Source organism: Kogia breviceps, chromosome 2 (genome assembly GCF_026419965.1).
Source record: "Kogia breviceps isolate mKogBre1 chromosome 2, mKogBre1 haplotype 1, whole genome shotgun sequence".
NCBI lineage: Eukaryota > Metazoa > Chordata > Mammalia > Artiodactyla > Physeteridae > Kogia > Kogia breviceps.
In genome coordinates, this window is record NC_081311.1 from 28,609,541 (window position 1) to 28,624,352 (window position 14,812).

The following is a 14,812-nucleotide window of genomic DNA, read 5'->3' on the forward strand; positions in this document are numbered from 1 at the left end:
AGTGATCCAAATCTGTCTTGGGAAAAGCTGGCCAGGCACAGTGTCAAGACTGTGTCATTGAGGTGAGCCTTACGCTGAAAGGGGCAGTAGTTTTATGCCATTCTGAAAAATGCTGTCAATGTGATAGGTCACACTTCAAAGTGAGAGAGGGTCATTGGTAGCAATTCACAGTTGAGGAATGATATTCAGGAGAACAATAGGGAAAATCTGTGTAAGGAAAGAAAGCAGTGACTATTGCACCAAAGTGTTCTGATGCCTTTGCTCTTGTTTGCCTCTCACAGCACAAATTGACCCCGGAATATCTGGAGCTCAAAAGGTACCAGGCCATTGCTTCTAACAGTAAGATCTACTTTGGCAGCAACATCCCTAACATGTTCGTGGACTCCTCTTGTGCTTTGAAATATTCAGAGGTTAGGACTGGAAGAAAAAGTTCTCTCCCCTCTAAGGAGGCTCTTGAGCCCTCTGGAGAGAGCCCCATCCAAAACAAGGAGAGTACAGGTTGATGCAACAGGTGGAAATGTTCTCCCATATCAAGATATGGCCCAAGGGGTTAAGTGGGAACGATGGTTATACGACTCTTCAGATTTACAGAGAACTCATGCTCCGTCTGTTCTGCCTTTCCTGTGGTAGTCCTGGTTTATCAGCTGATTGCAGGATAGAGCCAGCTGTCTGGCACCCAGATGGTCTTTTCAGGTGCAGTTTTATCAAATATCCTGTGTGTGTTCCTTTCTAAACTGGTACTCATGAATGAGGGAAAGTCTGATGCTAACATACTGCCTGCACTGGAATGTTAAACACTAAATATTTAACAAGCTATGTTTTTCTAAGCTGAGATGTATTGGATAATGTTTACATTGGTCCCCAGGGAAATGTGTGCTCAGTCATTCAAGAGACAGGAGGTCAGAGAGAAGGCGGCCAGGATGTGGTAAATGTAAAGAAGACTGATTATGCCAGGACCCAGGCTTTCTCTTTGGGGTCCAGTCCCAGCATTCATCCATGTGATTAGCATCTAGTCCGCTGAAGTTCCCCAGGAAATGATCTTCCACTTGAGCAACTGTTTACTTGATACAATTTGCACCTTTTTGTTTTCCTAGAGTCAAGATGGTAGCCTGCTGGGACATGCACCTTGCCACCCAATCAGAGATTCTTCATAGAGATTCCTAATCATTAGTTTATTGCATTAGTAGGCTCAGAGATAGAGCTTAATTTGAAGTTTTGGGTGAGATGAAACCTTTGCTTTGAACCAAAGCTCTGGGGGCCATACATACCCCTCCATTGGGTGATGGCTGTCTATGTCACTGCCCAGGCCATGTGTGACTAAGGTGCCTGGTTTTTAGGCTCAGATAATTCCTTCTATGTCACCTCTCAGCTCTGGCCAAGAGTGGAACAGGACTTTAACCAGAAATAGAAGCAGCATCCAGTTCCTAGCTGTTCACTGCACAGTATTGCATCATAACTGCAGGATGTTTTTATTTTTAAAACTGGATTTGGGGTACATTCATTTGCCCCGGTACCTCTGCCTAAAGGTCAGATCCTGGGGCTGCCATGGTTACTGGCCCACGGGTTCTCCTTCTCAACACTGAGCAGGAGCCCACCGGGTGGATCAAGGAGTAACCTAGAAAGCACCCTTGGTCATCTTTGCCTCCTTCCCTCCTGGCCCTGAGATGCTGAAATCTAAGTTGTTCCGCAGCTTTCACCTCAACTAGGAGATCAGGATTATTCCACTGACTTCCTAGGCAGCCAGTGGATTTAAACTTACATGAGAGGATGACAGAGTTAGCCTGTGGCTATGGGAGATCTGTTTCATCTGGACTTTTTTTAATCTTAAGATTAACTTTCTTGAATCAATGTGCCCTGTAGTTAGGCCTGAGTTTACACAGTTTAAGACACCATTTGTGTACACTGTTCAAGCCAGACAGAAAAGTCATGGGACCACTTCCAGAAACCTTTAAGCTAACTGTCAGTCTCATGACAGCTTCTGGGTTGTGCCAGACACTTAATACGGGAAAGGAGTCCCAGATTTGATGTCTTTTCCCGGGGCCTTATCTTATAAAGGCATTTGTAATACGGAAAGAATTTTTTTTGTTTTTGCTCATTTAATTATATACATTCTCCTTATGAATGAATTTTATGTTCTTTAGCCCTTTTAAAAAGATTTTTGGAACTATATAATAAACTCTTTACCTGTCATATATTGTTGCTGCATATAAATAATGATTGTTGTGGGAAATCTGGATCATTGATCTTTGTGCTTTCATTCCTAGAGATGTTTCCTATTCCCATGAGCTAAAAACTGTTGCCCCAAAGTGATGAATATGGGTTTTCTTACAAACCACAGGCTCTGGTGGCAGAGTTGAGGAACAGGGAGGTAGCACTGTGAAGTTCTCAAGAAAGGACTTCTGCTTAAACTCTCCATGGAATGTGCTTCCCTGTGCTCACTGGGGCTCAAAGTCTGCCCCCCCATCCCCCCTTCAGGGATGTTCCTTTTGGTAATCTTGAAGTCTAAATTTATATGTGAAATGCTACCTTTTTTAAAAAAGAAACTAAATAAAATTATTTTACTATCAGTGATTTGTGTTTTTCCCATACGTCTCCTTTCTCTGTTGCTTAACCTGCTCCTCAGGCTGTCCTGCCCATTTCATAGCTCAGGAGCCGGTTTATTTACTAGTTTAACTTAACTACAGACGCTCTCCTTATACTCTTCCCAGAAGCCTCATGTGAGAATTTTGAAAGCAGGGTTTCCATACTTTCCTGACTCACGGAATTTAACAAGGGGTGTTTTGATTCCTTGTGGGATGCAGCCAGCAGCAGAGGAGGGAAGAGGGAGGATGTGGAGCAGCGTGCCCCTCGGAGACTGCCTGAGAGCTGAAATACTTACACTGAGGAGGGGAGGGGACATTATCCTGAGGTGGAGAAAAGACAAACTATAAATTATAACTGGCAATGGTATGATATAATTAACCTCACTAATTCAGATGTTAACGCAGGAGCCAGGGTTGGACCTGCTCTGCTCAAGCTCTCAACATTCCCTCCTGGGGACAATTTCACAGTGCTGTTGGGGCATCAGGGCTTGATAATTGGGAGTTCTGGGGAAAGCAGCCCCTTTACTCGGGTTCCTGTGGGATCCAACCCTGTAGTATCCTACATCTGTGGCTATAAACCAGGGAAATTTAATTCAAACTAATTATCCTGTAGGCTTTTGGTGCGTCTTAAAATGAAGTGATTTAGAATTAAGTGATTTCTGCCTCTTGCTGTGGGGAAGGAATTTTGTGAATTAGACGTTGTGGCTTCTGACTGCTTTAGGATTAAGTCCCAAGTGTGTACACACTGACCTCTCCAGCCCAGGTCCTTGAATGTACCTTCTCTCTGTCCCTTTGCATGTATTATTCCATCCACCTGGCCTACTTTTTCTCCCTTATAGCTCCAACTTTGCTAACTCCTAAAGAGTCTTCACTTCTTCAGAGAGGTCTTCCGGAACTGCTTGCTCAGGTCAGCACCCCACGTTTCCCTGTTTGTAACACTCCACGTGCCTCACATTACCTGTTAATATCTGTTCTCACAAATGTTTAGCTCCCTGGAGAGCAGGGACTGTGACCATGCTCTTCCCTGGGATGGTATCTGTTGCTCATGCCTTGCACAGTGCCTGACCCATATGAGTTGGTCAGTTATGTTGTGTGAAAGAACAAAAGGATGAATGTGAAAGGCAGGTAGGTGAGTAGTGGGGAAAAAAGGACATAGAAGTTAGGCTAGAGTGTCCACGTCAGGGCTTAGTGTGTAACCATGAGAAATAACCTAATATCTCTGAACTTGTTTACATATTCTTACAGAGCTCTTCAGTGGGTTCAGCAAGATCTGTTTATGCACCTGGAATAGTGATTTGCACGTGGTGTTTGTTGGGGTGCATTAGTTCACCCAGCCTATTGGAGTCGATATATGTTTCTGTCTCTGAGTAGCCTGTAAGTTCCTGTGATGGACAGAGAGCACAGTGCCTGATACATACAAGTGCATCAGAAAACACACATTTGAATTATGTCTTCAGCAGCAGTGACCTAAGCTAGCTGGATTTTAAACCACAACTGCAGCCCTCCAGGAACATCTCAACAAGCTGGGCCAGCTTCTCAGCTATCCTCTGGTCTCTTGTCTTTGTGTAAGCATTTTAAACTAATTTACTGTTAATTCATTGCTCACTCCCCCAAGTGTCCATTATTATATAACTCGGAATGACATTTTACTTGTTTTCCTTACCACGTTTCTTTGGAATTAGTGCCTTCCATGTTTTTCTCCTATTATCTCTTTCTATCCATTTTTCTACCTTCCATCTGCTACAGGCTGAATGTGTTCGCCTAAAAGTCATGTTGAAGCCCTAATGCTCCATGTGATGGTATTTGGAGGTGGGGCCTTTGACAGATATTGGGTTAGCCAAAAGGTTCGTTTGCTTTTTTCCATAAGATGGCTCTAGTAGTGCTTAGTTGTCTTTAAATTCATTCGAAACAATTTTGTTAGATTGTATTGTGACAGCTGTCATATCAGCCTGCATTGAAGAAAAGCTTATCAAAATTGGTGAATTTTTGTGTAGCCATTTTAATATTGAAGATGGAAGAAAAACATTTTCGGCATATTATGCTTTATTATTTCAAGAAAGGTAAAAACACAACTGAAACGCAACAGAAGATTTGTGCAGTGTATGGAGAAGGTACTGTGACTGATTGAACGTGTCAAAAGTGATTTGCAAAGTTTCGTGTTGGAGATATCTTGCTGGACGATGCTCCACGGTTGGGCAGACTAGTTGAAGTTGATAGCGATCAAATCAAGACACTAATTGAGAACAATCAACATTATACCATGCATTGAAAGTCATTTGCACCAGCTTGGTTGTGTTAATCGCTTTGATGTTTGGGTTCCACACAGGTTAAGCGAAAAAAGCCTTCTTGCTGTGTGCGGGCTTTTTCTCTAGTTGTGGTGAGCGGGGGCTACTCTTCGTTGCAGTGGCTTCTCTTGTGGAGCACGGGCTCTAGGTGCAGGGCTTCAGTAGTTGTGGCTTGCGGGCTCTAGAGCACAGGCTCAGTAGTTGTGGTGCACCGAAAACGTTCCATTTTTAAAACAAATTGTGATGGGTGATGAAAAGTGGTTACTGTACAATAATGTGGAAAGGAAGAGATTGTGGGGCAAGCGAAATGAACCACCACCAAGCACCCCAAAGGCTGGTCTTCATCCAAAGAAGGTGATGTTGTGTATATGGTGGGGTTGGAAGGGAGTCCTCTGTTATGAGCTGCTTCTGGAAAACCAAACAATTAATTCCAACAAGTACTGCTCCCAGTTAGACCAACTGAAAGCAGCACTCCACGAAAAGCTTCTGGAGTTAGTCAACAGAAAACACATAATCTTCCATAAGGGTAACACAAGACCGCATGTTTCTTTGATGACCAGGCAAAAACTGTTTCAGCTTGGCTGGGAAGTTCATCCACTGTATTCACCAGACATTGCATTTTCAAATTTCCATTTATTTCGGTCTTTACAAAATTCTCTTAATGGAAAAAATTTCGATTCCCTGGAAGACTGTAAAAGGCATCTGGAATAGTTGTTTCCTCAAAAAGATAAAAAATTTGGGGAAGATAGAATTATGAAGTTGCCTGAAAAATGGCAGAAAGTAGTGGAACAAAATGGTGAATACGTTGTTCAATAAAGTTCTTGGTGAAAATGAAAACTGTGTCTTTTATTTTTACTTTAAAACAGAAGAAACTTTTTGGCCAACCTAATAATTAGGTTGTTAAGGTGGAGCCTTCATAAATAGAAGTAGATGAGATGTCTTCCTATAAGAAGAGATGTCTTATAAGAAGAGATGTCTTGCTGGGCCATATGAGGACACAACAAGAAGGAGGCCATCCGCAAACCAGGAGGAGAGCTCTCACCAGACACCAAATCTGCTGCCACTTTGATCTTGGACTTCCCAGTATCCAAAACTGAGAAATGAATGTTTGTTGTTTAAGCCACCCAGTTTATGGTATTTTGTTAATAGCGGCCTGAGCAGACTAAGATGTCAGCTGTTTCAATTTTTTATCTTCAAGTATTTTTAAATCTTTTCTTCCTATAAATATTTACTGGGTATCTAGTATGTGCTAGTTGCTGAGGCAACAAAAAAGACTTTTAGCCTTGTGGTGGAGGGGAGTGTGGTTTGGATGGTACAGCAAATAAATAGGCAACTATGATAGTGTAAGTACCACAGCAGGCAGAACACTGGATGCAAGGAGTACAGGTGGGGGTCAACACAGCCTAGTGATTTCTAGGAGGCAACTTCAGATCTGAGCCACATTTTTAAGGATATACAGGAGGCAGCCAGGCAACTGAAGAGAATGATGGTAATGGTGGGATGTGTTCCAGGCAATGGGAGCACCAGACGCTATTGTATTTTAAAATGCAATTCACTGGGTCCCCATGCCTCAACAGTGCCATGCAAGCAATTAACATGGTGTTTTTCACTGCAGGGTTCCTCCCATACTATGGAAGCTGCAGTCATTCTGCAGATGTATTCAACTCAGATATGCACAAGAATTAATATCCTGAGGGACAACCCTCAACCAATGGAAGAGAGGAGCACAAATGGTCAGAGAGGAGGTGACCCCTAAAACCTTCTCAGTGGAGACAGCAGCCCTCCTGACATAACAGGAGGAACAATGTGAGCATCAAATTAAATACAATTCAAGTGTTCAAGTGCCTGGTATGTGCCAGGAAACCTAAAATGTGTTAAGTATTGAACCAACAATGAACAAAACAATAGTGAATAAGACATATAGTCTTTGTTCTCTCAGAATCAACAGTCTCATGGGAAGGTAGACCTTAATCAAAGAATTCCAACTATGATGAGGGTATACAAATGGGAAGAATATACTACTGGTAGTGTAAAAAAAGAGAAGGGGGAGATAAAGAATGAGAAGGTATGCTAGCCAGTTAAAGATCAGGGAATAACAAAAATTTTACAAAAAAAATTTTTTTTAATGAGCAAAGGATCTCAGTAGACATTTCTTCAGAGAAGATATACAAATGGCCAATAAGAACATGAAAGATGTTTAACATCATTAGTCATTAGGGAAATGCCTATCAAAACCACGATGAGATAGGACTTTATACCCACAGGAATGGCAATAACAAAAAAGACAGACAATAACCATTGTTGGCAAGGATGGGGAGAAATGGGAATTCTCACACTGGTAGTAGGAATGTAAAATGGTACAGCTATTTTGGAATATGTTTTCACAGTTCCTCAAAATGTTAAGCAAAGAGTTACCGTAAGACCCAGCAATTCTGCTTCTAGGTATCTACCCAGAAGAATTAAAACATGTCCACACTAAGTGAACTGTATACTTTAAAAGGGTGAATTGTATGTGAATTATATCTCAATAAAGCTGTTACTTTAAAAAAATGAAAGCTTACATGTGAAGCCTTATAACGTGAAGACCTCAGTTCAAGAACCTCCCAGGAATGGACCAAAGTTTAGTACAGGTGTAACATTAGTGAGAATAGGAGCACCAAAAAATGATACTGGTGAGGTAGGTGTCAAGAGGAGAAGAGGATCATGGTGGGCCTTCTGAGTCTTGTTACATACCAGTGACTTTTCCAAAGGTTAGAAATAAACCTTTCAAGCAAAACATTTCAGAATTTAAAATTTAAAGCACAATACCATTTATATTAGCACCCCAAACTATGAAATCGGTATAAATCTAACAAAATATGTACCTACAGGATCTATATGAGGAAAACTACAAAACTTTGATGAAAGAAATCAATGAAGAACTAAATAGATGGAGAGATAGTCCACGTTCATGGATAGGAACACTCAGTATTGTCAGGGTGTTACTTCTTCCTAACGATCTATAGATTCAATGCAATCCCAAATCAAATCCCAACAAGTTATTTTATGAATACTGACATACTGATTCTAAAGTATATATGGAGAGAGAAAATACTCAGAATCTAGCTAGTGTAATAGTGAAGAATGAACTTGAGGCAATGATCTAACTTCAAGACTTATTATAAAACTACAGTGATCAAGACAGTGTGGTATTGGCAAAAGAAGAGACAAGTACATCAGTGGGACAGGAACGAGTCTAGAAATAGACCCACATAAATATAGTCAACCAATCTTTGACAAAGGAACAAAGGCAGTATGGAGAAAAGATAGTCTTTTCAACAAATGGTGCTGGGACAACTGGACATACACATGCAAATATACCACTCTGGTTCAGGACTTCATGGTGAGAGGCAGGGAGTATATGGGAGCTCTGTGTCTTCTGCTCAATTTTGCTGTGAACCTAAAGCTGCTCTAGAAACATAAAGCCTTTAGTAATAAAAGGAAAAGTCTATTAAAAACCAAAAATTAAAAAAAAAAACCTTTCAAGATTTTTAAGCAGGGAAATTGATTAGGTAATTTTAAAACTTCCCTTTTCCAACATGTTTACCAGTCCACTCTGTTTATTCACTTGCTTTCAATGTCCAAAACATTAAAGTTCTAACTTTTCAAGCATTTCAAAGTCAATAATTTACCTCATTGTGGAACGTCTGCAAACAAATGCTTGCAAACAACTGAGCGTAAGCATCAGTGGACTCTGGTTTCACAGAAAGTGCCAGAAGGAATACAGTAATGTATTAATACATGAAGTCCCTAAGCTATATATGCCTGGGTTCTTCATGCACAAACCCATCATCGGCTATGGCTGCATCCCAGCCTAGTGGCCCCACAGCTAAAGGATATATGAATGCAGGCCAATGAAGTTGGTTAATGGAAGCAAATAGTCTGCTGTGGGAAAATACAGAGAAATAGATGGCTCTGAAATTAGTGAAAAATAGTAAAGTTGAGGGGCTTACCTGGTGGCGCAGCGGTTGAGAGTCCGCGTGCCGATGCAGGCGACACGGGTTCGTGCCCCGGTCTGGGAGGATCCCACGTATCGCAGAGCGGCTGGGCCCATGAGCCATGGCCACCGAGCCTGCACGTCCGGAGCCTGTGCTCTGCAACGGGAGAGGCCACAACAGTGAGAGGCCCGCGTATCGCAAAAAAAATAAAAATAAAAATAAAAATAGTAAAGTTGAAACAATGAATTTTAGAGCTAAATAGATTTTTTTAATGTTTTCTGTAATTAGTAGGAAACAACAGTAGACTTTTTTTTAGATTTTGAAAAAGATTTATTTTAACAAATTCCCCATAAGATAATGTCCAGATTCTGAGACATTACTATTAATAGTAAGATTTATCTCAAAGAATAAATAAATAAAAGCATTAATTACCTTAAATGCAAATACAAGTGAGATAACGTTTTCAAATACCAACTAAGCGTTTTTTTTCTTTATTGTGGTAAAATATACAAAAAAGTACCATTTTAGCCATTTTTAAATGTACAGGTCAATAATATTGAGGACGATCACAATTTTGTGCAATCATCACCATTATACATTTCTAGAACTTTTTAATTAGATAAATTAATAACGAAAATATTCCCACAAGGAAGGCATCAGATTGTCTCACTGGCATTTTATCAAACTTTTCAGGAACAATAATACTAATCTTTTAATTAAAAATTTAAAAACTTTTATTAAGAAAAAAATGGAGCACTTGCCTACTTATTTTATCTGGCTGTCATAAACCTGATATTAAAACCAAACAGAGAACAAAATTGCAAACCAATATTCCTCATGTACATAGGTACAAAAATCCCTAACAAAGTAATGGCAAATCAAATCCAGCAAAATAGAAACGTTTTATTACATCATGAGAAAGAAGAGGTGTTCATTTTAGGAATATAAGGTTAGTTTAACGCTTAAAAATCAATCATTGTAGATTGCAATTTAAAAAAATTTTTGTTAGCTTTTTTTTTTTAACGTAAATTTATTTATTTGCTGCATTGGTTCTTCATTGCTACACGTGGGCTTTCTCTAGCTATGGTGGGGAGGTGGGGGGCTATTCTTCGTTGCGGTGCACGGGCTTCTCATTGTGGTGGCTTCTCGTTTCAGAGCACAGGCTATAGGTGCACGGGCTTCAGTAGTTGTGGCTCACAGGCTCAGTTGCTCCAGGGCATGTGGGATCTTCCCAGACCAGGGATTGAACTCGTGTCCCCTGCATTGGCAGGCGGATTCTTAACCACTGAGCCACTAGGGAAGCCCTTTTTGTTAGCTTTAAAAAATTATTTATTGAAGTATAGATGCTGTACAATATTATTTAAGTTACAGGTGTACAATATAGTGATTCACAAATTTTAAAGGTTAGGGACTTCCCTGGTGGTCCAGTGATTAAGACTTTGCCTTCCACTGCAGGGGGTGTGGGTTCGATCCCTGGTCAGGGAGCTAAGATCCCACATGCCTTGTGGCCAAAAAACCAAAACATAAAACAGAAGCAATATTGTAACAAATTCAATAAAGACTTTAGAACTGGTCCACATCCAAACCAAAAATCTTTAGAAAAAATTTTTTAAAGTTATACTCTTTATAGTTATTGTAAAATATTGGCTATATTCCCCATGTTATACAATATATCCTTGTAGTTTATTTTATACCTAATAGTTTGTACCTTTTAATCCCCCAGCTTTATAGTTAATGAATCATTAGTGCTAAAAGGAGATAGACATGTAATGGAGAGGCTTAAAAAAATCAGAAGTTGCAGATTTTATGAACAAGAGGTAGGAAAGATATGAATCCTCCCTAATCTCAAGCTTCAGGAAGGTAAATATGGCCAAAACCAATTCCAGGTTGTTGTTTTTCCAAGTCCAAGAACTCAGACCAGCCTTTGGCTGGCAGGTCATACCCCGGGTGTGTACAAGACTTTGCTAACAAGCAATCCAGACAGTTACCAACATCGAGTATCTGAGATGGCACTGCTGGAAGTCACTACTCTTGCTCTTGTGATTTGTGTCACTTGCCTGGTTTTCCTTTTTGTGTGGAAGAAAAGTCACAAAGGGGGAAGGCTTCCCCCTGGCCCAACTCCCCTTCCCATCATTGGGAATCTGATGCAACTAAACCTCAAGGATGTCCCTGCATCTCTCTCCAAGGTAAGGGGGTTTCATTAGAGGCTGGTCATCTCCAGGTAACGGGGGGTCATCTTCAGGTTATCTTCATGTCGTCTTCAAGCTTTCTTAGTTTTACTCACCACTAAGACACTTTGGGGTGTCTATTTCTGTATTACAAGACAGATATCTTTTTTTTTTTTTCTGGATTGGATCACTTTAGAGCAGGTAGTGAGGTGTGTTGACATGACCTGAGATATAGGTTGAATTCTAGTGAATGGGAAAATTATGAAGTCAGAACATACTTTGACTGAAAGGCTTCCAGTCCTCTCTGCGTGTAACACTTACCAAAAGGCAAGCCAAGCAAATGTAATAAATGTCCTTTTATATTATTATTACTCTTTTATACTAATCTGTGGGATACTTTGTGATCCTCCTTCTAAAGAGTGATCCCCACATCTTGCTCTGACACAGCCCAGCTCTGCTATCCTGACTGACGTTCACTCCTCTGGAAATATTCTTTGGGAAAAAGTGTTAACTCAGTGAGTTCATTGTACAAGCATATATTCTCCAGAACAACCCTAATTACTGTCCTCTGATGGATGAATAAAGAAAATATGATGCACACACACAGAGGAGTATTATTTTATCCTTAAAAAAGAAGGAAATCCTGCCATTTACAACAACATGGATGAACCTTGAGGATATTATCCTAAGTTATATAAGCCGGACACAGAAGGACGAATACTGTATGCACTGATAATGTGGACTCTAATAGAGTCAAACTTGTAGGGAGAAGAATGGTGGTTGCCAGGGGCTGGGGAAGGGGGAAAATAGGGTGATGTTGCTCAATTTTGCTGTAAAGAGGAAAGTCATGTTGCCATAGCTAGAAAGGACTAGAATCCAGTGCACAAGTTGGAGAATTGGGTCTTTTTAGGAGCATGGAGAGTCATTTATATTAACAGAAAACTAGGTACATGGGCACAGATCAAGTGGATACTATGGTAGAAGCATATGGACATTCTCTTCTGGTTATTTCTATTATCTCTGTGAAATAGGGAGCAAAGTCATCAGCTGAGGGTGAGGTTGGGAGAGGAGGACCTGGCATTTTGTGCCCTAAAATATAGAGACACATTCAAAGGGAACAAAGGAAGTAAGTTTCATTTTCCTGGGACAGAGAAAAGAGGTACAAAATGGCAAAATTCTCTACCATTTAAGTTTTAAAAAAAAAAGCAAAAAGAAAAAATGGTGTCATGTTTTGCTTCTTCGAAATAATTATCATAAATTAAAACTGGAGGATTATAATATACCAATGGATTTTTTAACAAATGGATTTTAAAAAAAAATTTTGGCCGCTCCACGCAGTTTGCAGGAGGATCTTAGTTCCTCAACCAGCACTCAAACCCACGTCCTTGACAGTGAAAGCATGGAGTCCTAACCACTGAGCAGCCAGGGAATTCCCTAATGGATTTTTACACATTATTTTTCAACAATTTATAACTTGAACATGTTTCTGCACCATTGTACGTCCTCATATAAATAATTTCAAATGGCTGCTTTGAATTTAACTGCATGGTTGTAAAATACATTTGAAAACACCCCTAGCTGTCAGATGTTGTAGCACTCTATTTGTCCACTTGGCACAATGCTATAAATAGATAGATTTCATCCTTTTTAATACCTGTTTAGTGAGCTCTCCTTCTGGCCCTTATCCTGGCTGCTTCCTTCTCATCTTTAGTTTTACCTTAAATGTTACCTCCTCATAGAGTCCTCATCTATTTTATTGTTTTCCCATTATCATCCAACATAGTACATTCTTTATCGCTTTCATAGAATTATGCTCAGTTTCTATTGCAAAGGTAGTTTGTTCGGCTATTTACTGCCTGTTACTTCCACTAGACTCTAAGTTCCATGAGGGTTCCTGACACAGTGTCTGACACAGTGTAGGTGCTTAGTAAATATTTGCTCAATTGTTGCATGTATAGATGAAGGAAAGAATGAATCCATGACTGTACCCCAGGTTAAATTCCTGAAAGGAGATTAACGGAGCAAAGTCTAAGCTACATGTGAATCATTACTTAATTTCCACCGAAGCCTCCAATGCAGAGATTTCACAATAGCCCTTACAACCACCTTTATCTCTTTCCAGCTGGCCAAAGAGTATGGCCCCGTTTACACTCTGTACCTTGGATCCCAGATCACTGTGGTCTTACATGGATATGAGGCGGTGAAGGAAGCTCTAATTGATCAAGGTGATGAATTCCTTTACAGAGGACGTATTCCAATTATTGACGATACCCAGAGAGGATATGGTATGTTTCAAAATAAAAGTTAATTCTCTTTAGCAAAAAAGTCTGATTAACCTAATGAGTGTGTGTTCTGCAACAAGCTACAAACTAGATGCTGCAAGACTGCACTGCAATTCTGATACTAACTACCCAGAGTTAGTGCAGACTCCATAGGTTAAGGGCATCATTCCCAAGAAGACTGCCCTCACTTCTGATGTAAGCCACAAGTTCAGGAGTCTCCAGGTTACCCACACTTCTGACCAACTGGCTAAAAACTCAGGGTTGCCGTGACCACCTCAGATTCAGTAATTTGCTAGAATGACTCACAGAACTCAGGAAGGTGCCATACTTACAATTACAGTTTTATTTATATGAAAGATACAAATAGAGAGACACATAGGGCAAGGTTTGGGAGGGCCCAAATGCAGAGCTTCTGTATTCTCTTCCAAAGAAGCAGAACACATTACCCATCTGATGCATTGATGTGTTCACCAACCAGGAATCTCACCAGAGCTTGGTGTCCAGATTTTTTAATTGGAACTTCATTACTTGGGCACGATTGATTGAGTCATTGGCCACATGACTCACAAAGGGGTAAGGCTTTGAACTCAGTCTCTAGCTCCTTCTATTCCTTGAAAGTCAGGAGGTCAGGCTGATATCACTTGGCTGAAAGCTCCAATTCTCTAAATACAAAATTGGTCTTTCTGGCATGGCCAACCCCACCTTGAAACTGTCTAGGGATCCACCATGAGTCACCTCATTATCATAAACTCAAGTGTGATCCCAGAGACTCAGCATGAATAACAAAGACGTTTCTGTGTTAGAAGTGGGCATAGCCAAGGGTTTAGAAGCTCTCTCCCAGGAACCAGGGACAAAGACCAGACAAATTCTTTTATTATTCAACAGATGCTCTGATAACTCTATTGAGATAAACATCAAAAACAGACTCCAAGTTCTCTTTAAGGTAAATCTGCAAATATGATTGTGATAAAAAACGATCTGGGCGGGGTGTGCTCAGAGCAGGGGGTCTGAAGAAATGGCTCATCTGTTTACAACACACCCGACAGGAATCAGGGTTCATTGTGACAAGGGGCACAAACCTTGTGGCCTTCCTATGAACAGATACCCAACACATATCCCCCCTTCACCTGCACATGGCTGCTGGGCGGGACCAGTGGGACAGGGCTCAGTACTGGAAGGAAAGCTACAGCATTTAGTGGGGGTGTTTGCCACCTGGAGCCTGTCTGGTCCGTGTGTGGCTGGGCCATGAGTGGTGTTATAGGCATAAAGGCTTTGAACCCCTCTCTTCAAGGAAGAAAGAAAAATAGATTCTGTCTATATGCCATTCTGGAAAAGGCAAAACAATAGGCAAAACAATGGAGACAATAAAAAGATCCCTGGTTGCCAGGAGTTTGGAGGAGAGGGGAGATGAATACATAGAATACAGAAGTTTTTATGAGCGGTGAAAATACTCTGTATGACGTTATACTGATTTTATGTCATCATACTTTTGTCCAAACCCACAGAACGTGCAACACT

At 40.6% G+C, this 14,812-nt stretch overlaps 2 protein-coding genes and 1 non-coding gene across 13 annotated transcripts in view; all 3 read left to right on the top strand.

The window, feature by feature from the left end:
* Positions 1–7,410, top strand: part of ERLIN1 (ER lipid raft associated 1) — a 46,503-nt gene extending 39,093 nt beyond the window's left edge. For 7 of the 11 annotated variants that reach the window (XM_059054776.2, XM_067024878.1, XM_067024876.1 and 4 more), the window contains one exon: positions 282–2,190. In XM_059054776.2, the coding sequence (XP_058910759.1) occupies positions 282–503 (222 nt within the window). In that variant the 3' untranslated portion in view covers positions 504–2,190. Of the gene's footprint in view, positions 1–281; positions 2,191–3,421; positions 3,490–3,827 lie in introns of those variants that run through there. The other 4 variants (XM_067024875.1, XM_059054779.2, XM_067024872.1 and 1 more) reach the window with 2 other exon arrangements.
* A 3,440-nt stretch (positions 7,411–10,850) lies between these two features.
* Positions 10,851–14,812, top strand: part of LOC131751223 (cytochrome P450 2C23-like) — a 32,635-nt gene continuing 28,673 nt past the window's right edge. The window contains exons 1-2 of the mRNA XM_059054727.2: positions 10,851–11,030; positions 13,135–13,297. Of these exons, the coding sequence (XP_058910710.1) occupies positions 10,851–11,030; positions 13,135–13,297 (343 nt within the window). The remainder of the gene's footprint in view (positions 11,031–13,134; positions 13,298–14,812) is intronic.
* On the top strand, positions 14,279–14,408 carry LOC131751731 (small nucleolar RNA SNORA11). Its single transcript, XR_009334293.1, has one exon. It is a non-coding gene; the product is annotated as a small nucleolar RNA SNORA11 (small nucleolar RNA).